Raw genomic sequence first — 27,158 nt, forward strand, 5'->3', positions numbered from 1 at the left:
ACTTGCGTAATTTTGACAAAATTTCTCAGGAAGACTTACAGGTGGGTGGCTTCCAGTGGGTTCCGAGTCATCATCTGTTCCCTAGTATGAGCTAAGATTTTATTCTCTATTGCCCAAAACAGTACAGCTTTGATGAAAAAAAATTCACAAGTATGATCTTGGAATAGACTGACTTTAGGAAGTGACAAGTATTGAAGAAAAGAGGAGAGGACCAGTTGCATATGAGAGATCCCATTTTCTTCCTTGAACAAAAAGTGAACTAATTCTCTCAAAGAAGAGGCAATAGAAAGCAAGAGCTATGAACGGTTTTTTTTGTTTTGTTTTGTTTTCCTTTCAGACAGGGAATTTTAATGACACTACTGTTTTGTTTTTTTATTTCCTTTTCCCATTTGGTAAATTTTATTACTACAGTCTTTATTTTAGTTCTCATTTTTAAAAGCAACAATTTATTGAGAGCTTCTAATTCTAGGTCTCTACAGGGATTTTCATATTTACTCCTTTCAATAGCTTCATGAGGCAGACATAATAAATAATTTAGTAGATGGGATGGATTTGCCCTGAGGTCTCCAAATCTAGTGGTTTGGAGGCATTGCCCCTTTTGGCTTCCACTATTTTTGCTATCCTGGCTACCAGCAAAGCACATTTACTGGGCAGTAGATGTGTCATGGGGCAAATTATTCACATTCAGGTAATACTGTGCTGTTGTTTTCAAAGCAGTCCATGTTTCATAAGCCTGCAAAAAAAGGAAACTCAAGTTATGATCTCTGAGTATTTAGAACACATTGTATCAATTTTTCTGATTATCATGCAGATATTCCCCAAAGACTGAGCGATATACAGTGGGAGAATAATATCAAGTAAGGTTTGGTTTTCATACTTTTAGTGATCTGTTTACTTCTATGCTCAAATGTTTTGCAGTATGTCTGGGGCCCCCGTATGAACCAGTGTAATAGAGTCTTGTTACATTATGGTATCTGTCAGCTGATTACAGCAATGGTCTACAATTATAGGCAAGAGTGCACTTGAAAATTTCAATATTCCATAAAGAAGACACAGTCTACCAGCTTATGTAATTATTTAATTTGCCAAATAAGCAAATGTCTTGTTTTAATACCTCTAAATGATGCCTGTTGGAGAAGAAAACAGGCATAAAACTCAATGCATTATTCAAGCTGGTTGTTTTCATCAATGAATGCTAAGCAGAAACAAACTGATCCTAACAGACCAGTTAAAATCCAGCCAAGCAGAGTAAGGATAGGACCCCGGCCCCAGAAAAATAAGGATATTCAATTCCTTTATTATTTTATACAACTGTCATGTCTGGTGATGGCAAGAGCCTGATACATGTGAAAAGAAAGAATAAATAAGCTAAGGAATTAATTAATTAATTAATTGTACTCCTTTGTTTTCTAAATTGCTAAATTGTAGAGGGAAATCATGAATAATTGAAATCCTCAGACAATTCAACAATTTCATTTGGCCTGGAGTTTCAATATTGTTTTGCATTGAAAAGGTAAGCATGAAATAAAGCTGGCTTATGAAAGCTACTTCATTTCTCTTGGAGTGAGAATACAGATAAATAGGAGGAAAATGTATAAAAAGTAAGCAAATGAAGGAATGACATTAAAGGCTTGGATAATTACCACAGAGGAATATTAGCTACTGAAAATCTAAGAGGGAACTAAATTGTGACCATGATCCATCCATCCAACTACCCAAATGTGCAATAATTAATTCACTGAAACTTGAAAATAATTACCTTGATGGATAAGACAAGCACCTTACCGTTGTGGTCTAGGTAAGGAGGTTGGGCGAATAAGAAAATAATTCCAGATTGACATTTGAGAACAATTCATGTGAACAGCTTGAATAAGGGAGAGAAAAAGGAAGGGCATATGCCTTCCTGGAAAGAAGGAAAAGGTTCAGAAAGGAGGGGATATTTGATCTTAGTCTTGAAGGAGGAGGTGGAATTTACCAGACAAAAGCCAGTTCATGGAGACGGAAGAGCAGGTACAGCCCAGGGCAGCTAAAGAGGAAAAATCATGGATTGGGCTGGTGGTGTATTAATGCCAGCTGATGCCACACCTATTTAAAAAGAGAGATGGTGAAGGACCATTTATTTCTAATGCAAATACCTGATTAGCCAGTGTGCTTCCCCATGTATTCGGACTGTAATCTGAATCCCAGTAATCCTGCAAATATATGTGTCTTTTGAGACGTAGGAATTGGTTTGCTGGGTCCTCCAATAAAAATGGTGCTCCCAAAGCTCCTGTAATTGAGTCCAAGAGCATGGAATCTTTTAGGGCAATAGTTTACATTTCAATGTTTTTCTTAAAGAAAGAAATTGTGTCAACTTTTTTTTTTTTTTTTTTTTTTTTTTTTTTTTTGCTTTTTAGGGCCGCACCTGCAGCCTATGGAGGTTCCCAGGCTAGGAGTCAAATCGGAGCTGCCAGATGTCAGCCTATGCCACAGCCACAGCAACGCTGGATCTATGCTGCGTCTGTGACCTACACCACAGCTCACGGCAATGCCAGATCCTTAACTCCCTGAGAAAGGCCAGGGATCGAACCTCTACCCTCATGGATCCTAGTTGGGTTCGTTAACTGCTGAGCCCCGAAGGGAACTCTGAAACTGTGTCATCCTAAAGCAACTATGGTCTTTGGGAGGATGGGCACCTGAGAAGGAAACTCTGGAAAAGCTTTGCCCTGGGAAGAGGGCTGCTCCTCAGTCCTTTGGCATCATTGTACTGTCACCACCCTATGTGACCTGCATGTCATACAGTATGAAAGCCAAGGCTCTGTTGTGGATGCAGGAAATTTTCAGAGTTTCTGTTCATGCATAGAAGCCTGCAGAGTTAAATTCAAATTTCAGCTGTATCACTTTTTTTAGGCAAGTTGCTTAATTTCTCTGAGCTCTAGTTATCTGTAAAGAGTATAAAAATAATAATAACAGGAGTTCCCGTCGTGGCGCAGTGGTTAACAAATCCGACTAGGAACCATGAGGTTGCAGGTTCAGTCCCTGCCCTTGCTCAGTGGGTTAATGATCCGGCGTTGCCGTGAGCTGTGGTGTAGGTTGCAGAGGCGGCTCGGATCCCGCATTGCTGTGGCTCTGGCGTAGGCCAGTGGCTACAGCTCCGATTCGATCCCTAGCCTGGGAACCTCCATATGCCAAGGGAGCAGCCCAAAGAAATAGCAAAAAGACAAAAAAAAATAATAATAATAACATTGTAAGACAATAGCAGGCTCACTGTAAGGACTGGATAAATTAGTAGATACAAACCACTTGGTTCAAATCTGGCAGTCTACAATCTTATTCTTGCTTTCCTAGCCTTCCAAAATAGATAAATCTTTCATTTTGAAGGAGACTGCTCCCAAATCTGACACTGTAGTTAGAGTAGTGAATGTGGATAGACCCATCAAACAGGCTTGCATTTTCTGCCTCCTTTCCACTCTAGAACTAAGAAAAAAAAAAGATAATTTTTAAAACCCAGACTTTTTTAGGTTCTTGAAATTTTAAGTCTATGTTACGTTTTCATTCCTAAATAAAACACAGTCACACTCAGAGCTGTAATTTGAGTCAATATAAAAGAAAAACACACTCCTGACTTATTTGTGATAACAATGTAATCTGTCCATTTCTTGTGATAAAGGAGCATTTATTACGAATCCAGTTGTAAGTCATGTTACATTAATCCTTCTACATCTTCATCATTAACAAGCCTTTGTTGATCACTAATCCTATAAATCAGGGTTACAGTGAACTATAAGCTATGAAACCTCACCCGTATAGGAGAAGGGGATGAAGGGTCCAACATACAAAATAAAACAGGCAGCACAGGATTTGGTTGTGCTAAAGGAGCTTAGGAGACAGTGTTACATGAAGCATTGGAACACTGGGGCACAAACAATTTTCATGGTCAGGGAAATTGCTTAACCTATTCCTTATATTTGAAAAGATTATATTTGGTGTAATGGGAGAAGGGGAAAGTTTTAATTTGAGGCTGAAGGAATGATGTGAATAAAGATGTTACATTAGGAATCTGCAGGACCAATTATCTGAAAACAGTGGTTAGAGGTGGCTGGATTAGAGTTCTAAACAAACAAACAAAGAAATAAAATTAGTTAACATTTATTGAGCAGAACGCTAAATAATTTGCTTGAGTTACCTTATTTAATACTTACAACAAATCTAAGTAGTACTATCAATCATTTTATTTTGTAGACAGGGAAACGAAGGCATAAAAAGTTAAATAACATGTCTAAGGCCACAGAACTATTGGAAAGGAGGACGGAATTCTCCATGCAGAGCCACTGTGCTATATTATGACTAAGAGGAAGGGATGCTTGAAGCCAGATAGAAGTAACAATAATTATAAAAGCATTTTTTTAAAAGAAATAATCATTACTTACACATTCATTATGATGTCATGTTTTCTTGGGCTTGGTCTTGAGCTCTAAGCAGAGATCTAGTTATCAGCTATGTTACTTCTAGTTTAATTTGTCAATCTAGTAAGCCCTAGTTCTAAATAACTATTGCAAATGACAGCCTCTCTGGATATCATAAATAAATCAAGAGGCTTCTGGGTGTAAAAAACTGTACTGCATATGGAGGATCCAAAAATGACTTAGACATAGTCTCCACTTATAAAAAGTTAATAATTTAGCTTATTCAATTATTTAAAAATAAATTACAAATATCAGTTTCAGAAGATAATAGTAACAGATTCTAGAAGTAATACTGACTTGCTGCTAAGGAGCAGTACAATCAAACCAGCATGTTTGTGAAAGCAATCCTTTAAGATTTTCCTCAAAGATCATAGTCTACTACTATTCCTATCCTGTGTGGTTCCCCTTTTCACTTAGTAGGGCTGACCTGAATAACCACAGGATTCTAAGGAAGTGTCAGTGTGTGATATCTGTGGGTAAGACATAAAAGACTTTATAGTTCCTGCTATGACCAGCTCTTGGGTCACTTGCTCTATGGGAGGTCAGCCGCTATATTGTGAAGGGCACTCAAGCAGCTCTAAGGGAGAGGCCCACATGTCAAGGGACTGAAGCCTCCTACCAACAGTCACGTAATTGAACTACCTGGGAGCCTGATGCTTTTGCTCCAGTCAAACCTTCAAAAGACAACAGCTCCCACTGAAGTTTTTTTAAAATTTTAATAATATATTTCACTTAATTCCGTATATGAACAATTATTCCTTTTTAACATGTCATCAATATAGAAATTATTAATAAGATATTTTACATCCTTTTGCAATGGCTTCTGCAACTTCATGAGAGATCTTAATTCAGAACAATTGACCTAAGGTATGCCCAAATTCCTGACTCTTAGAAACTGTGAAATAAAAAGTGTTTATTGTTTTATGCTGCTAAGGTTTGGTGGAAATTAGTCATGCCATAGTAGATAACTAATACAGTGCATCATAAGCACTAACTGATGTCAAGGTGAACAGATAATCACCAGAGTTAAGAGAAGGATGAGGTAAGTGAGGTCCATAGGGTATAAAATATAAGAAGGAATTCATTCTTGGGCTTTTAAAAATTGTTTGCCATAAGGCCTCCACTTGCCTCACTCTAGTTCCTACTCTGATATTTGTCATTGCATAAAGAGATAAATAATATATACCCTTTCCATTAAGGAATTCATATTATATTCTGAGTTCAAAAATAACTATAAGATGTATTGTGACTAGACTACCTGAAAGAGGAGTGATTAATTCCAATATTGGCAGGAAGGTCTCACAGAGAAGTTGGGTTCAAGTTAAGCTTCAAAGGATGTGAGGTTTCTGCAGCCAGGAGGAAGGGAGTGGAAGCAAAGCACATATATTCCAGGCTCAAAAAGATTGGAGAGCCAGGGAAAAGGGGAGCAGAGCAAGGCATGGGTTCAATGACCTTCACTTTGCCAACTGAAAGGTAGGGTTGTTTGTGGTATAGATGTGTCAGAGATAATGTTGGAAAGATAAGCTGGAGCTCCATTCAGAATTATTACCGTCACGCCAAGGAGTTCGGACTTTACTCTGTACATAATTATCATTTTTGAACAAGAAAAATGATAAGACCAGATACAGTTTTTAAACCGTTGCTTTATTGTGATAAAATATACATAATATAAAACTTACCATTTTAATCAGTTTTTATTGTACAATTCAGTGGCATCAAGTACATTCATAATGTTGTGCAACCATCACCACCATTTCCAGACTTTTTCACTATCTCCAATAGAAACTCTGTAACCTTTAGAAGTTCCTGCTGTGGCGTAGTGAGTTAAGAGTTCTACTGCTGTGGCTCGGGTCGATATGGAGGCACTGGTTTGAACCCCTGCCCAGTGCAATGGGTTAAAGGATCCAGAGTTGCCTATTCAGTCCCTGGCGTGGGAACTTCCGTATGCCATGGGTAGGGCCATAACGTTAAAAAGAGAGAAAGAAAGAAAGAAAGAAACTCTGTATCCTTTAAACAACTTCCATTACCCTCTTCCCTAGCCCCTGGTAACTACCTACCATTTACCTACCATCTCTGTGAATTTGCTTATTCTAGGTACCTCAAATAAGAGGAACTAGGTAACATTCGGCCTTTTGTGTCTGACTTACTTCACTTAGTATAGTATCTTCATGGTTTATCCTTGTCATAGCATATGCCAGCATTTCAATCCTTTTTAAGGGTGAATAATATTATGTGTGTGTGTGTGTGTGTGTGTGTGTGTGTGTATGCCAACACTTTGTTTATTCATTCACAGATTAACTTTTGAAAACTCTTTTGTCAATGAGGTGAAGGATAAGTGGTAAATGAGAGCGGAGGGAGGAACACAAAGTTGGAGGCTCTTCACATGGTCCAAATGAGAGATTAGTAGTGCCTGGGTGAGGTGAATGACAGCAGGAATGGGAAGACAGGATTGACCTGGAGAGTAGGAAACTCTCATTCATTTGGGCTGATTGCTGTGGGTTGACCAGCATTAAAATTTGGGTTTTAGCTTGGATGTGTTAATAGGTGACTTTTCAGATTTCTCTTCATTCTCTTTTAAGAAAAGGTGTTATTTACAGAGTTATATGTTTAATGCAGATTTTTTTTTCTGTTAAAAAAGAGAGAAACAAAGGTAGTGGCTAGGCAAGTAGATCCAATACCATAAATATCTAATAAACATTTCTAAATAAATTATGCTTAGAATATAGTTTACAGCTACATAAAAAGTACAGTAATTGCCTAAAATAATGTTACTTGGAATCATCTGAAATTAAAACCAATATTCTGTGCCATGATTATTTTGGTGCATTGTACAGTAACTATGAAAAAATGCTATTGCATAAATCTTGGCAGAGAAGCATGTTTTAAAATATAAGCCATAGCTATTTTAAGCACTAATAATTCTCTCTTTTGTAAATCTTCCACCTCTTTGCTCATGGAAAATGTTTCATCTTCTCTTCCCCCTACCTCCCAGAACAAAGCTTCTACCTCAGCATTATGGGCCCAACAAACATCCATTAAATATTAATTGGAGGGGATAATAACATCTCCATGAGAGAGACAGAAAGTAGTATTTATTATCCTACTTTACAAATGAGAAAATTGACACACGGAGATGAAATGACTCACTCAAGGTCACAGAGTAAGTCAGTGGCAGGACTGGAAATAAAATGCAAGTAATATAGAAGGGCATGCTATTATCCTCTCTGCTTGAGAAATTTCCCCTCCCTTTTCCATTCTGCCTGATCAACCTTGAAAGTTAGAGCAAGATCAGAGTTTGTGTTTGTAAGACTGCATAATACTGCTGGGGTTTGAAAACTGAACCATGAGTTTTATCACTCTGTTGGTTTTTAAATGTGTGTATGTGAGTGTGTGTGTTTTTTAATGTAGGCAATATCAGCCATATTAGTTTTAAACTTTATAATTGTAAGTTATTAAAAAAATCTTTCTTTCTTTCAACTTCCTACATACTCTCCTTGCTTTCATCCTGTATCATAGTTTTAATAGGATCTGTCAAGCTGAGTTCTACTATCTAAATATTTCTGGAATGTCCTCTGCAGAAAATTCTGTATGGTAAAAATAAGGCAGATGCTTCAGAGTATGGAGGTATTTGAGATTATAGCTCTATCCATGCAAACTAAGAGGGATCAGAGATCTGGAGTCTTATCCTGGCTGTGTGGTGACTAGTTAGGTCACAAGCCACTTCTTATTCCTGCACCTCCATTTTCTGCTCTGCAAAATATGTTTCTGAGACAACAGACCTGTTGGATTCTCTGACACCTTCTGACATATAATGTATAACTACACATAGCGCTTGCCTTCTTTGTCCTGGTTTTGATCAAGCTGAGAAATAAACCAGAGTTGATTATAAACAGCAACCTATTTCCTTTATTACTGAGAAAGGCAAACTTGGAAAATGTAGCCTGGTATAAGCATATAAAGGGCCTAGTGACTAGACCTAGAATTTGGAAAATTTCATATACAATGTCAGGTTGCAGAACCAGAACAGAAAGTGTGTTCTCTTGGGGCAGCTCACTCCTAAGAGGAAGAAAGAAGAATGAGCTGGACACGCCAAGTATGCTTCTTGGATTTACCAAGAGGGAGCTCAAAGTGAGCTGCATGAAAGAAAATAGGAATCTACCATCAGACTCTGCCCTTTTATTCTGTCTTAAATTTCACATCAGGCTTTCTCATTTTTTTTTAGTGTATAGATTCCTACCACAAGTATCATTTTCATGGCCATCAGCATAGTTACAGACTATTCAGTCATTTCTCCAGCCAGCAGGAGCTTGTCATCTCTGGATGGTTACAATGGCAACCTCCTTCTCTCACGTAACCTCCATTGTCTAAGAAATAAACATGATGGGATTCAATGGGGACGGAAGATGCTAAAAGTTTACCAGATTCACAGGAGAGGCGCTTCACTAGCTGTTTCCCTTAGGTACTGGGTGATAATGATATTTGTAGTATTGCTTGGCACCTGGTACTGGGGATGGAGATGAGCACTAGAGTCCTGTCACAAGCTCAGAAATACTTAGGAATGTGATTCTGTAGGTAAAGCACTTAGTATAAGCAATTAAGGAATAATATTTATTATTTACTATTTTGTTGCACTGAGTCTCAGTCCCTGTCCTTAAAATGTTTACATCTTTAAAAAAAAAGATGAAGTAAGTGTCCAGGTAATTATGTGTGCTTATAAATGAAGTCCTAAAATAAAGTATAAATGGCCATTAGGAATTAAGTACAAAGGAAAATAAGGAAAAAAGAATATATAGATGCCTTGGAAATATGGTAAAATTTTCAAAAATCTGTCTAACTGTAGGAGAAATTTTATAATTAAGTGAGAGATCAAAATATTCATGTTTAGGGTTCGTATTTTTTAGACTTGAATATTCTCTGTGTTAAGTAAGGAATTTGCTTTACAAATAATGAAATCCTTTTTTTTTTTTTTTCCTTGCCACTCTAAACTTTGGTCACTGACCCAACACTTTAAGTAGAAGATTAAAGGGTTGTATTTTAGTATAATGGATTCTCTCCCTTTGCTGTAATTCACATAAAATTTAGTGAGAGAGAGAAGAAGGAGAAGAAATTTGGATTATGAGAGAAAAACTGTGAAGAAAAAAAAAGAAGGAAGAAGGAGAAGAGAGAAATCAAGAAAAGAAACCTAAGGGAGGAGAGACAAAAGAAGGGAGGTTGCAAAGGTTACAAAAGGTGAAAAGCCATGGGGAAAGGGACAGGGACAAGTAGGAGAAGTAAAGGCAGAAAACAAAAAGGGTTGATGCAAGTGAACTGGAAAAAAGAAAGAGGTGCTGACCTGCAGGACTAGCTAACAAATCCCTATGATCTGACTAAACTGTTGATAAAAGGCTTTCGAAACTGAACTTTTAACTTAGGAACTTCAGCTTTATTGATGTTACCATTGCTGATGTGTTGAGTACTTTGAAAAACAAACAGAAATTGTAATTACCTGAGTTTAACTTCCATCTGTTTTAACCTGCTCTTGGCACAATCATATATGCCACATATGTGCTCACATTCATGACCACTTAATTCCCTGGGGTGTATTTTTGAGGCCGGCAAGTATTCTTCTTCTTTTTTTTTTCTGCTTTTTTAGTGCCACACCTGCCGCATATGGAGGTTCCCAGGCTAGGGGTCTAATCGGAGCTACAGCTGCCGGCCTACACCAGATCTGAGCCTCATCTTCAACCCACACCACTGCTCATAGCAATGCAAGATCCTTAACCCACTGAGTGAGGCCGGGGAACTAACCCGCAACCTCATGGTTCTTAGTTGGATTCGTTTCCACTGTGCCACAACGGACACTCCTGGCAAGTCTTTTATTAGTTTTTAATCTTGTGAACAGAGACTTTTGTGACTCACAAAAGGCAGTATTTTACATGATCCAATCAATAGTGACTCCTTCTGGATCACTGCCTATGTATGTTGGCAGGACACCCAATTCTAGAGCCATGACCAATGTTGGCACATGGTTAGGAAAACAGCTTTTCTACAACATCCAGAGTGCTCAATGAATCTAGTCATAGTCAGGGACATTTTTTTCCTCCAATCAAGTTATTTCCCAGTTTATCCTCATTACCCACTTTCTTGACAGCATCAATCAATCTTAAGCCAAAGTGAGTAGGTAAAGTTAAGAACAAAATCCTGTATAATAAACTAAAACTGTATCAGGAAATACAGACTCTAAAGAAGTACAAGGCTGAAGTGATGGCTGAGAAGATCCATTTCTTCTATTGTAACAGAGAAGAAGGCAAACGGAAGGAGTGGAGATATGATTAAGGTTGTGGGGAAAAAACGTAAGCTTAAAAGCTCTTGTCAAAAACAAACAAAAACACCTCAAGACAAAATAGGCCTTGGTTAATAACTCTGGGTTGAAAAACAAAAGCTGGACCTATGTTAGAGAAACAGGCCAAAGGCAGTTTATTTTTTCCTCTCTCTAAAACCAGGAAACATACTTGTACTTTATGGATAGATTTGACCACATATCAATAATATGGGTGTGAACCCCTAAATTGTTTCATGGATGGGTCATCCCCAAGGACTGGTTTACCTGCTCAGTGAAGCACTTTCTATATATGGGAATTTTCCATATTTCCTCTTTATATGAAATGGGGCTGTTTCATTTTTTAAAGAGCCCTATTACAATACTACAGAGCTACAGTAATCAAAACAGCACGATATTGGCACAAAAATAGACATATGGATCAATTGAACAGAATAGAGAGCCCAGAAATACCAATAGTCAATTAATTTTCAACAAAAGAAGCAAGAATATACAATGGAAAAAAGAAAATCTCTTCAGCAAGTGGTGTTGGGAAAGCTGGATAGCAGCATGTAAATCAATGAAGTTAGAACACTCCCTCATACCATATACAGAAATAAACTCAAAATGGCATAAAGACTTAAATATAAGACAGAAAACTATAAAACTCCTCGAAGAGAACATGGGTAAAACATTCTCTGATATAAATCACAGCAGTGTTTTCTTAGGTTAGTCTCCTGAGGCAAAAGGAAAAAAAAAAAAAAAAAAAGCAAAAACAGATGGGACCAAATCAATCAATGTGTAAGCTTTTACAGCAAAAGCTTTTAAACAAAATGAAAAGACAATCTATGGATTAGGAGGAAATATTTGTAAATGATGCAACCAACAAGGGCTTAATTTCTAAAATATACAAACAGCTCATACGACTCAGTATCAAAAAAACCAACCTGAGTTCCCGTCGTGGCTCAGTGGTTAACGCATCCAACTAGGAACCATGAGGTTTTGGTTCGATCCCTGGCCTGATCCCTGGCCTCACTCAGTGGGTTAAGGATCTGGCGTTGCCTTGACCTGTGGTGTAGGTTGCAGACGCGCCTCGGATCCCACGTTGCTGTGGCTCTGGCGTAGGCTGGTGGTTCCAGCTCTGATTCGACCCCTAGCCTGGGAACCTCCATATGCCATGAGAGCGGCCCTAGAAAAGGCAAAAAAAAAAAAAAAAAAAAAAAAAAAAACACACATGAAGAGATGCTGAACATCATTAATTATTATGGAAATGCTAATCAAAAACTACAATGAGGTATCACCTCACACTAGTCAGAATGGCCATCATCAAAAAGTTTACAACTAATAAATGCTGGAGAGGGTGTGGAGGAGAGGAAACCCTCCTACACTGTTGCTAGGAATGTAAATTGGTTGCAGCTACTATGGAGAACAGTGTGAAAGTTCTTTAAAAACTAAAAATAGAAATACCTTATGATCCAGCAACCCCACTCCTGGGCATCTATATGGAGAAAACCATAATTTGAAAAGATATATGCACCCTAATGTTCATTGCAGCACAATTCACCATAGCCAAGACATGGAAGCAACCTAAATGTCCATTGACCAAGGAATGAATAAAGAAGATATGGTAGTATATACAGTGCAATATTATTCAACCATAAAAGAGGGTGAAATAATGCTATTTGCAGCAACATGGATGGACCTAGAGATTATCATACTAAGTGAAGTAAGTCAGAAAAAGTCAAATATCAATCTGAATCTAAAAAAAATGATGCAAATGTACTTATTTACACAACAGAAACAGATTCACAGACATAGAAAATTTATGGTTACCAAAGAGGAAAGAGGAGGAGGGCTAAATTAGGAGTTTGGGATTAACAGATACACACTACTGTGTCTATATACATAATATATAAACAATAAGAACTGACTATAGCACAGTGAACTATATTCAGTATAATAAACTATAATAGTAAAAGTCTGAAAAAGAAAATATGTGTGTGTGTAGATAAATTACTTTTCTGTACATCTGAAGCTAACACAACACTGCAAATCTACTGTACTGCAAAAAAAAAAAAAAAAAAATTAAAAATCTGGAGTTCCGTCATGGCTCAGTGGTAACAAACCTGACTAGGATCCATGAGGATGCGGGTTCAATCCCTTCCTTGCTCAGTGGGTTAAGGATCTGGCGTTGCTGTGACCTGTGGTGTAGGTCACAGATGTGGCTCAGATCAGATGTTTATGTGGCTGTGGCATAGGCTGGCAATGGTAGCTCCCATTTGACCCCTAGCCTGGAAACTTCGATATGCCTTGAGTGTGGCCCTAAAAAGACTAAATAAGTAAGTAAATAAATAAATAAAATTTAAAAAGTGCCCTGTTGAAGTGGAACATGTTGGGTTTAGGACTTTTCTTTAAATCAATACCACTAGGAACTGTCCTTAGTTATGTCCTGGTTTGGCCCTATTTTCTTGGATAAACCCACCCAGCTCTCTAACTCCCTACCTTTTCTTGTGAAACCAATAGCTACAGTATTGGCTCCATTACGTCTTTAGTAGGAGATCTTGCATGCTCTGCTGCCTATTTCATGTCTGCATATTTCACACCTGGTATTGCAGAGGTGACAGAGGAAACAGTTTGTGTAGCAGGAAGAAGAGTTTTGTTCTTCGAAGAACTGGAGGTAGAATTTGTCTATGAATGGGTCATTCACCATTGACTGACCCTGTAGCTTGGTCATTTAACTTCTCTCAGCCTCAGTTTCCTCTTTGTACAATGAGTCTCATAATCCTGTTTTTAGCGTGATTATCAGAGCTGAACCAAGGTAACATATGGAAAACCCCTGACACATAATAAAGGCTTGAAATAGTAGTATTCAATTTACTGTCTTATTATAGGAAAAGGCAATTCTTGACTTAAATGCTAAAGAGAGTGTTTTTTTGTTTCATTTTGTTTTGTTTTTTAATCAAATCATGACACTTGGACCTCTAATTCTCTGACCAAGGAATCAGCCCCAGTGTGTATAAATTACTATTTTGAGAAAATCAATAAAATAATTTGGGGACTCTGCTTATAAATGTAATTACTTGAGTAGGCTCTTCATCATTTTTGGCTTGAGCATTCCCACTAGGGAAATAGATAATGAGATCTTTTCCCTACTTACTTCAAATTAAGTTCTGGACAAAAGTAATTTATTAGACAACTAATCTGTAACAGAGAAAACTTTTTTAATAATAAAAATAAACTTTTAAAAAGTGTTGCTTTCTTAAGGCAAGCAGAAGGGCTCCAGGGAAGTTCAGATGAATAGGCTACATTTTTAAATGAAAAAGGGGGGAGGGATGAGGAAGAAACAAATTTGATTCAAATTATTATTTCCTACTTTAGAAGTATGTGATTTAGAAAATATCAGTTAAATGAGTTTTTAGTGTAATAAATGAATCTGGTTCTAAGGACCACAGTCTCCTCAGCCTGCAAACAGTAAAGTCTTTCCTGATAACTGAAGGGTTAATCCAGCAGTGTCCACATTACTCTGTCCTGGATTCTCACCCTCAACATGTTATATCATGAACTTCTACTAAAAATTTTATTTATTTGTTTGGTTGCTTGTTTTTCAAGGGAAGTTTGTCAAACCAGTTTTCTTTATAGGTAGACATATTTTTATCTCAGTTGAAGTTAAAGTTAATTCCAATTTGTTTTTAAAGAAAGTCTGTAAAAGGCAGTTTATAGAACCATTTTCCCTTTGGCTGGTATTTCTGACTTGGTTTGTTCACAGGTGAATCTGGACTAACTGTAGTGCCTTTGGCCTTGCAGTCATCCATCATTGCCCACTCTGAAGTCAACTGCATGGTTCAGCAGTTAAGGCAAAGCATGATACTGGTGGATTATAACAAGCCCATGACTTCAATTACAGTTGCTTCTCATATGCTCTTTTAAACTGAGTCAGCCTCACTTTCTTCAATCGGAGATGTGGGCTATAACCTGGTATGACTTGATGATAATTGCTTAATAATAAATAACTCAGCTAAAATTTGCTAAATCATTTGTTTAAACATGTCCTAAATGCAAAGTACAATACAGAAGATTAACACTCTTTGTTAAAATTATTCATATGCTTAGGAATAAAAGGGTATGAATACACATATCTAGATTCATACTCTAGATATATATCTATACCAATGTATTTACCTGTGATTGTGTCTCAAGTGAAATATATATATATATATATACACACACACACACACACATCAGTTTGGGTCTCAAACTTATAAAAGTAGAAATTTATTCAGATTTAAGCGTCTTCATCAGAAGTATTTGTACATTTTAGAGACTTAACTATGAAGATAATTTACACTGTTGTATGTATTTTCAGTTTTGGTTACAAGAAAAACAAATGACCTCTCAGTTCAATTCAGATATAAACCTCTGAGTTTCTGGGTCAATTTGGCAGCAAATCATCTGGCCTTTGGTGCCTTCAGCACTTCTTTGAGCTATAGCCTAAAAGGTTAATGAATTCACACTCTCAAAGTACCTTGAGGTTTCCACACAACTGTATCATGTAAGTATTACAATTTCTAAAAGGCACTTAAAAATTGTCTTTGTTCAAGGACACTGGAGCACATCTTTGGAGGCATAAGTTAAAGAGACTTCTTAGCAACTGTAACATGTTAATATGTTAATACATAATTAGGAATAAAATTATCACACATACGATTAACACAAACATGTTCAAAACCACAGCATGACACAATAGTATTGTTTCCCTAACACTTTAGAATTGGTCTATGAATAAAACATGTTTGTTCATTTATTTAAAAAGTCAGAAGGGGTTATCTATCAACTTAACAATTGCAAAAGACATGATAAAAAAAAAGGAAATAGATTCTTACCTATAAGCAATGTTGAACACAGGGCTGCTTGAAGCATTTTATAGGCCATGATCCTGTTTAGGAAAGAAAAGATTTGTTTATTTCAATTTAGATCAGGTAGAGCTTTAGGGCATATTGGGTACTTTCTAAGAATTTGAAGCATTTCCTTCATACCTGAAGGCCCTATGAGCTGAGACAAGTCAGCGAGAGGCTGTTGCTTGAGATGGCTTTTTTATATAACTCCTGACTTTTTACCCTTTGGACTTTTGGGGAGGACTTTTTACAGGCTGTTCTTATATGGGCCGTGTATTTATTTACTAATTTTACCATTCACACAGACTAATGTAATGTAAAAAAAATACCAAAACAGAACAAAACAAGTGGAAAAGCTGGATCACTCATTTGTTGCTGTGGGGATATAAAATGGTGCAGTTACTTTGGGAAACAGTTTGGCAGTTTCTTATAAATCGGAGCATGCAATTACCATGTAACCCAACAACTGCACTACTGGGCATTTATCGTAGTGAAATGAAAACTTTTACGTTTCTACAAAAACCTGTATAGGAGTTGTTCATGGCGGTTTTATTAGTAATAGGCAAAAACTGGAAACAGCTGAATGTTAAACCCATTGAGGTACAAGTACAATATGGATTACTACTCAACAATAATATATTAGCATTTATTGATATATACAACAACTTGGATGTATCTCAAGGGAATTATAATATATAAAAATAGCCTATCTCATGCTTGTTACTCATCTGTATGATTCCATCTATATAACCTTCTTGATATGATGAAATTACAGATGAAGAAATGTTAGTAGTCGCTAGGGATTAGGGGTGGAGGGGGTAGGTGAGTGTGGTTATAAAAGGGTGACATGAGGGACCCTTGTAGGCATGGAAGTGGTCTGTATCTTGACTGTGGTGCTAGATGTGTCAACATAAACTTGTGATAAAATTGCATAGAACTAAATACACTTCTTTCTCTCTCTCTCTCACACACACACACACACACAAATACATATAAGATGGGAAATTAGCTATATCAACGTCACTATTGTGGTTGTGATATTGCACTGCATTATAGTTTTGCAAGGTGTTACCATTGGGGGCAGCTCAGTGAAGAGTCTCTCTGTATTACTTCTTACAAGTGCAAATGATTCTACAGATATAAAAATGCAAAGTTTAATTACAAACGAAGGATTGTTTTATTTTTATTTATTTTGTTTTATTTTATTTTTGTCTTTTTAGGGCCATACCCAAAGCATATGGAGGTTCCCAGGCTAGTAGTCTAATTGGAGCTACAGCTGTCAGCCTACGCCAGAGCCGCAGCAATGCCAGATCCAAGCCACGTCTGTGACCTACACCACAGCTTGTGGCAACGCTGAATCCTTAGCCCACCGAGCGAGGCCAGGGATCAAACCGGCAACCTCATGGTTCCTAGTCAGCCTTGTTTCCGCTGCACCACGATGGGAACTCCCAAAAACAAAGGATTGTTTAACTGCATGATAAGATTTGTCTGGAACAATTTTTTCATTTTGATTTTTCAAACAATTCCCCTTTTTTAGTGGCATGATTAACAGGTAAATGAATAAGTCATCACACAATTCATTCTTAATAGCAAACTGTTAGCCAGTCTCATCAGGATCATGCAATCTGTAACGAATGGGTGTAGGGAAATAAAAGTGGTAGGAGACAACTTTCTTGATGTTTATCTTCAAGTTGTAGAGTTTTTAGAAAACCTGGATCTACCTAGCTGAGAGCTGTGCTTCCATTTACTAAGGAAAAGCTTGGAAAGACAAATATCTGGAAATAAGCACAGCAAACTCTTGGAAGCCTATCCCATGTGACCATCTAGAAAAGTTTTTGTTGTTGCAACAGCTAATGCACATTTCTGTAAGTCTCCTTTTTTTTTCTTGGTGGAGCAGTATAAATATGCAGCTGAGTGGTAGACTAGAATAATCTCAAGAAAACCAAAGGAAAAATACTTTCTTGTTACTTAAAATTTATAGAACCAAAGGAGAAATTCATCATCCTCTTTTCTCCTCTTTCTTCCATCTTCTTCAGTTTTTGGACTTAAAATGAGCCTTGTTTGGAGGGGGGATGGGAACAGCATTGCATCCTTTTTTATTTACTTATTTCATGACATGGGTCATGAATAAGTTGTTTTTGCTGGGATGCTAATACAAGTTTAAAATTATAATAGTTCTTTCATGAATTTTATATACTCATTTAATCTTCATGATAATTTCATGGTGAAGGTGTTATTATTTTACAGATGGGTAAAGTGAGGCTCAGAGAGGTTTAATAATTTGTCAAAGGAGTGTTCAGAAATTACAGGGTGAAGCTTGTAAGTAGGAGTAGAGCAGCTGCTTGTACTTAGAGGCACAAGCCAATGAAATGAAACAAATCAGGTAAATGTGACCCCAATTCCGCCCACAGGTGAATGCAGCCTCAGTGGCCTCAGCAATTTAGTTTCAAAGAGGAAGTAAAAGTATTTGATCTTTCATGGGCCAGAAAATCTTGTTCTTTTTTATTGAATGAAGCTATCTCAGATCCCCCAAATCAGATTTGGCTGCTTGTTTTTATATCTGACTATTTTTAGTATTTAGATCATGCCTCCTTGTATAATGATTATGTGTGTACATTTCAGTGTTCCTAAGCAGATTACATGCTTCCTGAAGGCTGATACTATTTCTTTGTCCTATTTATATGCCTTCAGCACCTAGCACAGGGCCTTTCATAGAATAGCCTCATATAATAGCCCTCAATAAACATTATGGAACCTAACTGAATCAACTGATTCAAATTAAACTGAACTGCATTAAATTGACTCAGTATTTTCCTATACTAGTATATCAATATACAGTCTTATCTTAATGACACCCAAAAAACCAACTAAACTATAGCACTTTTGTTTTCATGTTAAGCTTTAGGTTTTAAAATAGTATTTCTGATAGCTTGTCTCTTCTTACGATCTATGAAAGAAATAAGCTGGATTCATAAAAATTGGCAATCTTAATTATAATGACATAGAAATGCTCTTTGAATTGAAATTGGAATATCTATTTGATATTCCATTTGAAAATTAGAAAGATCAAGTGGCTTAAAGTAGTGAAACTCATCAATGGAATCCGTTTACAACTTCGATGCTTTATACCTAGAAATATAACAATTTATATCATTATTAATATGATATAATAAACCCATGTAAGCGCCCATGTTCTTTTCCATGTCAGTGAAATATAAATGTTAGAAGAGAAATGTGTGAAATCAGATCTAAAACTATTTTTTTAATAAGAAAAAAGAAAAAAGAGAAAACCTCATTTTACCAAGGAGCAAGCTGAATTTAGTTTCTGCTGTGTCATGTCACCGATACAATCAGACCCAACAGGCTGCAAATCTTTGAAGAATGCAATGCTCATTTACAAAATTTTGATAAGAAGTGATGGAGGGCATGGTACTAGCATAATTCAGTGACATCATCAACATCAGGAAAAGCGGAGGGTAAGTCAACATGTTGAAGAAGGATAAGATACAATCCCTTTAAACTTTGTACTGAGCTCTCAACAGCATTCAATCTATTGAAAATAAGCTGGTGATAGCACTTATTTTTGTGAAGTTATTTGCAATTCTCAAAGAGTTACTATCTGAGAACAAAATCTTACCATAGCACCTGGTAAAGGAGTCAGTTTTAAACTGATTTGACTGCAGAAGGGTTTGATGTAGTTTATGTTCTAAGGTACAAGATAGTGTGTCATTATTATCAGGTCAGACCTCTTAGAAGTACTGTTTCCCTCCTAGGACTGAGGGAATATCCCATTACACCCACAGTTTTGATGTGCAGTTAAGCAGAGAATGACACAGTGCCTATATCCCAGGAGTGAATCAGTTTCTCTGCTATAGGCAGAAAGTCACTCTTTAGTGAGGCACAAGATAACAAATTCAGACTCAGTTGCTATAACGCGGAAACTTTTTGAATTACTATGTAGAATATTGTTTTGCCTTGGAAGCTAGAGCTTTTGTTTTTATTTTTTTCTTAATTTGTGAATTTTTTTTTTCTTTTTAGGCCACACCCGTGGCATATGAAAATTCCTGGACTGGAGACAATGCTGGATCCTTAACCCCCTCTGCTGCAACAGGAACTCCCTCAATTTGTAAATAAATTGAAGCACTGCTGAAGGGGAATAGGAGGCACAGTCTTTCTTTAACCTTTCCCCTTCACTAAAGTACACTACATTCCCATTTACCATCATAACTTTGATTCTTCAGTGCCGTTGTCAGGATTTGGGGGCACGCACTCCCCAACCCCCCGACCCCTGCTCCCATATATTAATAGCAGGAGCTGGATTCATTTGCACATATTAGTTAAAACATTAGAGAAATGTATTATGCTTTTGTATTCATTTTCAGTGTGACTGCTACAGATTTTAAACTTTGCTATAGCTTAAGATGCCTTGGGTTTGGTGTCGTTTGGTAAAGTTTAACCACTTGCCTAATAGACTTCTCTTTTACTAGATATAGGTGGTTTATGATCTTTGAAAGAGTGAACTGGTCCTTCTCGGTTTGGAGAGGAGGGGAGCTGTCCACTACCTGGGGTTCATTGTCTTGAGATCTAGGCTACCCCCTATTGTTTAGGGTTTCCTTCTCCTTTCTTTTTCCCATTTATTTGCTAATATGTACATCTACCACAGAGAAGTATAAAGCTAGAAAATGGGGAATTTATAGAAATACCCTTCAGGTGTTCCTTCATTCAGCTATTTTAGGCATTTCCTATGATCTAGGCACTTTTGGAATCCTCTGTTTGAACACACTTCATATGCATTGTTCCAAGTACTTGAGTTACAAAGATATATCAAACATTGTTTCTTGTGTGGGAGAAGATCATTTCAGAGAAGGTTTCCTAGTGAGGCTGTTGGATTTTTTTCATAAGGACAAATTCTGTTGAGGGAGGAAGAAAATTCCCGGCAAGAAAAGAGCATGGGTTTAGATCAAGGTGCTTAAATGGACATGATACATTAGTCAACCATCATTTGAGGCTATCACAATAACATTTAGGAATATTATACTGGCCCACTTAAAAAAATCCTCTGTTATTGATGTTAAATAATTTCAGTGATTTCTATGAGTTGTCACTATAAACAAATTGGAGTAATTTGAATATGTGTCATTAATGCAAATGTATACAGTCTAGCAATTTAAGTAAAAATGACAATCTGTTTTATGACATGGTGTCAGAAACATATAACTTCTTGATTAAGCTTTGATGTAATGCATGCCAAGGCATTTTCCTCATTATACACTGAATAACTGATACTTGATACTATGTGACATTTATTGAGCATCAGCAGTGTGCTAGCTAGTTTACAGAGCACAGAACTACCAAGGGACCTTGCCCAATTGGCTCACTATCAAAACACAGTCTGTCATTTTCTAAGTCTTCCCTGCTTCACTAAACTAAAAGCAGAGAAAGCATTTCTCAAGACTCACTGCGGTAGTGAATGGGCCAGATTTTTCTCTGCAGGTTGCTCTGTGGGTATTAGTATTAGTTCCATAGGGAAACAATCTGTTCCCATGGTTCTGGTAATCTCAGAAGATAAGCTTGATGATCTAGTGCAGACTTGAAGTAAGGGCTGTTTTGTCATTTTATGATGCTTTTTTCCCTTGATGTAACCTGTAATGGAGCCCTCACCAGTGTGACTCACTCAGGATCAAAATGTAAGTATACGTGTTTCAGTCTAATATAAAAAAAACAACAGCTGGATTCTCCAGGGAAAGGAGTAGCTTTAAAGGATTTAAATTACTGCTTGAAATGCCTGGTTCCTTGAGGAAAAGATGGGGGAGTTAGATATAGGAGAAGGTTATAGATGAAGGCATTTGAAAATGAAATGCCATGGTCAGTAGGGGAGTTGGGGAGCATAAACAGAGAATTTTGACTCCTGGGTTGGAAAGGGTACAAGTTTAAAAGGAGAACATTGGTTGGCACAGTTTCTGAATAAGAATGGCAGAAACTGCTTCCCATAAATTGTTGTTGGGTAGTGGGGTATTAATTTGTTAGGGCTGTCATAGCAAATACCACAGAATGGGTCACATAAGCATAGAAATTATTTCTCACTGTTCTGGAGGCTAGAAATCCAAGATCAAGGTGTTGACAGATTTGGTTGCCTCTGGTGTCCCTCCTTTTGGCTTTTCTTTGGCCTCCCTCTTGCTGTCTCTTCATAGGGTTTTTCCCTCTGCACGTACACATCCCTGGTGTCTCTGTCCTAATCTCCTTTTCATACAAGGACATCAATCAGACTGAATTAGGGCCCACTTAATCACCTCTTGAAAGGCCCTCTCTCCAAATACAGTCACATTCTTAGATACTCGGGTTAGGGATTCAACATAGGAACTTGTCGGCCGGGGGGGGGGGGGGAGGGTGGCGGTGAGAGTGGGAAATACACTTCACTCTGTAACAAGCAGCAAAGAGAAAACCCTTCAAACTTGGGTAGCTTTGCTTCTCCAAACTCTTGTTTATCCAAAAGGAAAGGAGTATTTGGAAGGCTGACAGAGAATGGTAGCAGGAGGAAGAGCCCCTTCGAGGCTCAGCTGAGATTTTCCATGGTGAGAATGCTTTTCTCTCTTCCATAGAAGAAGGGTTTGAGAAAGATAAGAAATGCTCTCCCACACTGTTTCCCCCCCCCATCCCCATCTTTCCTGATTCAGTCCCCATCCTCAGAATTTAAAAATTGTTGAATGGTTTATATCTCTGGGTCAAGGTTTGAGGCTAAAGTAAACTTTTAGTTCCCATTCCTGCTAAAGAAGACCAACAGGTTGATGGGTGCATTTCTTTTCCATGGAAGCAAGCTGTACCAGGGAAGGAGCAAATGGGCAAGAGTTAGGGAACTTGGCAAGAGGCTGGCATACCATGGCAGCACTGGTTTCATTTTTGGAAGGCTATTCAGATAGAATTTACAAATTTTTCATGAGTCCTAAAACCAGATTATTTGGTTTATTCTTAGTCATATAATAGGCATTAAATGCATTATTACAGTCCTTTTCTTTGTTATCCACTGTAATATATTTCTCAAGCAATCCTGGAAATATTATCCTTTAGAACTGGAAAATCAAGTTAAGTGAAGGTGAGTCCAAGGCTCTCGAAAATGTGATTATCCCTCCAACAGGCTTACTATGAGGAATAGAGATTTAACTTTTTTTTTTTTTTTTTTTGTCTTTTTGCCTTTTCTAGGGCTGTTCCCATGGCATATGGAGGTTCCCAGGCTAGGGGTCTAATTGGAGCTGTAGCCATCGGCCTACACCACAGCCACAGCAATGCCAGATCCGAGCCTCGTCTGTGACCTACACCACAGCTCAAAGCAATGCTGGATCCTTAACCCACTGAGCAAGGCCAGGGATCGAACCTGAAACCTCATGGTTCCTAGTCGGATTCGTTAACCACTGAGCCATGACAGGAATGCCGAGATTTAACTTTTAATAAAGGTGTAACGGCTATGGAGTTTCAGCCTTTTTCAATGGCCCTATCCCATTAGTTCTGAAGGGTGTCATAGTCTCCAATGTCACCAGCAAACTTTCTACTCTGGATTAGTAATCTTTGGCTACTTTAGATGAGATATGATGCTGTAAAGAAGGGATCTTTAGGTGTGGACAAGAAGGGAGCGGTAGTCCTAAAAAGGAGGATGAGCAAAAGGAAGAAACTACAAACCCAGAAAGAATAAGCATTAAGATTCAGTTTAAGAAAATTAAACAAAGACATTTTGTGGTATGATTGAGATACAGGTACAAAGACAAGGCCATGGCAGAGACTGAGGGTATGTTTGTGTTCTAGGGGAAAGTGAAAACCAGAAGAAGGGGTATATAAATGACCAACCATATACTAGTCCATCATGCACCTAGCCATCTTGAAGAAACTTTGAAGCCCCAAGTTATAAAATAGGGTGAGGTTAGAAGTTCCCACTGTGGTGCCATATGATCAGCAGCATCTCTGCAGCACCAGGATATAGGTTTAATCCCTGCACTGCACAGGGGTTAAAGGATCCAGTGTTCTTGTGGCCGCAGTGTAGGTCACAACCATGGCTGGGATCTGATCCTTGGCCCAGGAATTCCATATGCCAGGGGCAACCAAAAATGAAAACAAAATAAAATAACATGAGATGAAATTCAATAAATCCAGACAAATCTAAAGAGCCCAGTCCCTTGGACTACTTGGCATACGATGGCATGCCTCTTTCTAGAAGAAGATCTTGCCAGTGGAAAGTTGATAATGACAATTATTCATCACCTCTGGTATTATGGTAATTTTTATCTATAAGAACTAGCTATGAAGAAAGGAAAACCACTTTTGGAGTGATGATATCCACTGCAAATATGACTTTTCATTGGTGAGAGGCAACTTAGTGATGAGGGTCTCTTAAATGATAGGGTGTTTAGCTTCAGCAGAAAGTGATGTTCTGAATAGAAACAGCCAACCACACAATTTACCAATTCGGTGGAGAGTGCTTCTTCTAGGAATGCAGATGGACAAGTGAGAAAATTAAAGAGAAAGAAATGGGCTTTCAAAAAAAAAAAAAAAGAAAAGAAAGAAAGAAAGAAAGGAAGAAAAGGAAGAGAGACTGAGAGAAGCATGTTCCAGAGACTGATACAAAGTCAGGAAGCCACTGTGAAAAGGATTTAGGCTCTAAGCAAATGACCTCCTCCCCACCCTCCATCTCCCTGTGCCACACCCAAACTGAGTGATTTGGGGTGAAAAGGTGTGGAATTTGGAAACTTGTGAGTTGTTGTGGACTCTCAATCCCCAAGTACACACTTCATGTCAAAGCCTGTTGACGTTTTTGTTGTTGTTGATTAGATGTTTTCAATATCATTATATGTTGTTGGTCACCACACCCAGGAAGATGCCCCATCAATAGCCACATTACCAGGGAAAGGTCTCAGAGCAAGTTGCCCCTTCTGGACAGTGCTCCATTCCCCATCCATGGCAGGGATATCTAGCAAATACCTCTGAGCCAGAAAAGCAGTATAGCATCAATGTTTCAACTGGGAATCTTGAAACTCGCTACTTCTACATTCAGCCGGCATTCAGTAATTCCTCTCTGCCACACCCTGTTATTTCTCCCAGCAGTGTCTGTGAAATGAAAGGCTTTAAACCTTGTTGAAGAAATTTCAGGCTACAAATAACAAGATAGTGGCGGTGTAAGACTGATGATAGAAGACCCCTAGTATCACATCACAGGCTCATCTCTTTTACATGTTAAATTTTTTTGCATTGTTTTGACCTCATGTTATATTTATGGTAGAACAAAGATAATTCAAGTTCAACAATAAAATAAATAAAACCAAGAGCTATTCTAAAACTGTTGGCTAGCTTTGATTATAGACGAAAGTTGTCCCTGCCCTAAAAATTTTTTTTTATTACAACATTCTTTGAGCTTACCTCCAATAACAGAAGTCTGGCAATCTGATATGGGAGGGATATGATAATAGTAAAAATAGACAGCAAATTTTACGTTAGAAACAAACATTTATGTAAGTGTCTGAAATACACCAAGCACTTTCTGAATGTCATTGTGGTGTGATACGAGGGGAAGATAATACAATCATGGGTAAGAAAGGTCCCCAGACTGAAAATGGTCCATTGGAGAACATACAGGACAATTTGTTTCATTTCAAAGGTCTGCAGTTTTAGTTTGATAAGAAATTTTGAGAGGTGGTTCTTTTTGGCACAGCAGGAAAAATGTACTTACCTCTCCCTTTGAATTGCCAGTGATTCACTGCATGTCTGTGAGGGCTGTTCTCAAAGGTCAGGGTCCAAGTCCTCCTTACATGTGTGAGGTTTTTTTCCACCTTTGAACTTTTAAAAAGACTTTTATTACAGAGTGTCCCAAAGATCAATGTGCGTTGTTTCGTCACTTTGCATTCCAATAATGCATTCAATTTGGCTATTTGCAACGAAGTAGAAAAGGGTTTTGTTGAAAGAAGGTGGAACAAGTTTGAGAGGGATCTGGACACATTATTTCCCCTTCATTTTCTGTGGTCAAATCCCAGGAAACATGATTAAAGAACACACTGTCTTGTCTTTTTGAGGGTGGGGCTACTCTTGACTTCTTGGCAGGCTATTGAGTTGATGTACAGCTTTAATTCAGAAATTAAGCATTTGTATTTAAATGGGAGTCCAGTTTAAAAAAAAATTTGCAGACTTTTTTCATCAGTCTTGACAAATAGTAACTTATATCCCAAAATTTGCTTTTCCCTACACATTTACCTAAGTGTGTGTCTCTTTTCTTTCCAGTATCTTTATTTAATTTTTTTTTTTTTTTTCTTTTTAGAGCTGCATCCGTGGCATATGGAGGATCCCAGGCTAAGGGTCAAATCAGAGCAGTAGCTGCTGACCTACCTCACAGCCACAGCAACACAGGATCTGAGCCGTGTCTGCCACCTACACCACAGCTCACGGCAATGCCAGATCCTTAACGCCAGGGATCAAACCTGCGTCCTCATGGATGCTTGTCAGATTCGTTTCTGCTGATCCACAATGGGAACTCCTTCCCAGTATCTTTAACCAGCTTCTACCATTCCCATGAACTTCTCAGCCTCTGACTTCAGAGGCACACAAGCTCAATGACTTCACTAAGATTTTCCACAACATTGTATTTTATTGATTGAAAAATGACAACCCATTGTTAGCTAATTCTATGGAAGACAGGAAAGCTACATACTTATTTAAAGTGCATGGACAGTTCTCTGCTTGAATTTCCTGTTTCATGTCAAATCCTAGTGTGACAAAAAGAACTCATTCTCTTCTACCTTTCAAACTGGCAATTTTGGGTGACTTACCCTGGAACTGTCAACAACAATACAATCGCCCCAGGACTTCAAGCCTATAAGCATAGAGTAAATTTTGTTCTCTCTTTCTTTCTTCCCTCAGACCTTTCCCTAATTTAAGCCACTGAAACCGGTATTTTCCCCCTGCATTTACTAGCATCTTGTGATTCCATTTAGAGATGTCCACTCTCAAGTTTTCTAATCAAGACCTTTCCTGTTCATCTCATCACATTGGCACCACTCCCATCCTCATCTCCATTGCTTCTTCTCCACTTTATTGCAAGTCTTCTACAGGTGAACTTTATAGCTTCGTAAGCTATCAGGGTGTCCAGTTCATCTCTTTCCCCTGTAATGTCAAATTCTCACCAGCTCAAGAGGCTATTTCTCACTTAAAAAAAAACAAAAGAAAGCAAAAAAAAAAACCCACTCACTTTCTATTGTAACACTCTGCTAACTGTCTTTCCTGCTTCTAGGCCTGAAATCCTGCAACCTAGTAGTCACATGGATCCAGAGCCAACTATAAGCTTAAATTCACTTATAGCACTTTACAACTTGAGGCCTGAGTGTGATTTCCCACTCTCAACAGGATCCATTCCAAATTCTTCAGTACAGCCTTCAGGGTCCACTGTGATCTGACCCCCACTTCCCTCCCAGTCTTCTTGAGGCTTGCACCTCCTCCTCTCCTGCAGCACTTTGTGACCCACACTCCAGACACAATGAGCTACTTATTGAATGT

At 37.9% G+C, this 27,158-nt stretch overlaps 2 protein-coding genes across 22 annotated transcripts in view; one reads left to right on the forward strand and one right to left on the reverse strand.

Annotated features, from left to right (window-relative positions):
* The window catches only part of MORC1 (MORC family CW-type zinc finger 1), a 353,564-nt gene that overhangs the window by 148,483 nt on the left and 177,923 nt on the right, over positions 1-27,158 (forward strand). For 7 of the 20 annotated variants that reach the window (XM_084991381.1, XM_084991382.1, XM_084991383.1 and 4 more), the window contains exon 3: positions 19,674-21,322. The exons of the other annotated variants lie outside the window; for them this stretch is intronic. In XM_084991381.1, the coding sequence (XP_084847507.1) occupies positions 21,253-21,322 (70 nt within the window). In that variant the 5' untranslated portion in view covers positions 19,674-21,252. The remainder of the gene's footprint in view (positions 1-19,673; positions 21,323-27,158) is intronic. 20 annotated transcript variants of the gene reach the window in all.
* On the reverse strand, positions 358-25,429 carry LOC110256429 (uncharacterized protein C3orf85). Of its 2 annotated transcripts, none has more exons than XM_084991404.1 (4): positions 25,345-25,429; positions 15,624-15,676; positions 2,136-2,269; positions 358-733 (listed from the first exon to the last, which is right to left on the reverse strand). In XM_084991404.1, the coding sequence occupies exons 2-4, from the start codon at positions 15,670-15,672 to the stop codon at positions 644-646; spliced, it is 273 nt and encodes a 90-aa protein (XP_084847530.1). In that variant the 5' UTR covers positions 15,673-15,676; positions 25,345-25,429; the 3' UTR covers positions 358-643. The 2 variants fall into 2 exon arrangements, with proteins under 2 accessions (XP_084847530.1, XP_084847529.1); XM_084991403.1 differs by lacking the exon at positions 25,345-25,429 and adding an exon at positions 15,777-15,825.

Source organism: Sus scrofa, chromosome 13 (assembly GCF_054392235.1).
Source record: "Sus scrofa isolate SSC_HxYL_T2T_F1_AM1 chromosome 13, Sscrofa_HxYL_maternal_Yorkshire_Landrace_v2.0, whole genome shotgun sequence".
Lineage (NCBI taxonomy): Eukaryota > Metazoa > Chordata > Mammalia > Artiodactyla > Suidae > Sus > Sus scrofa.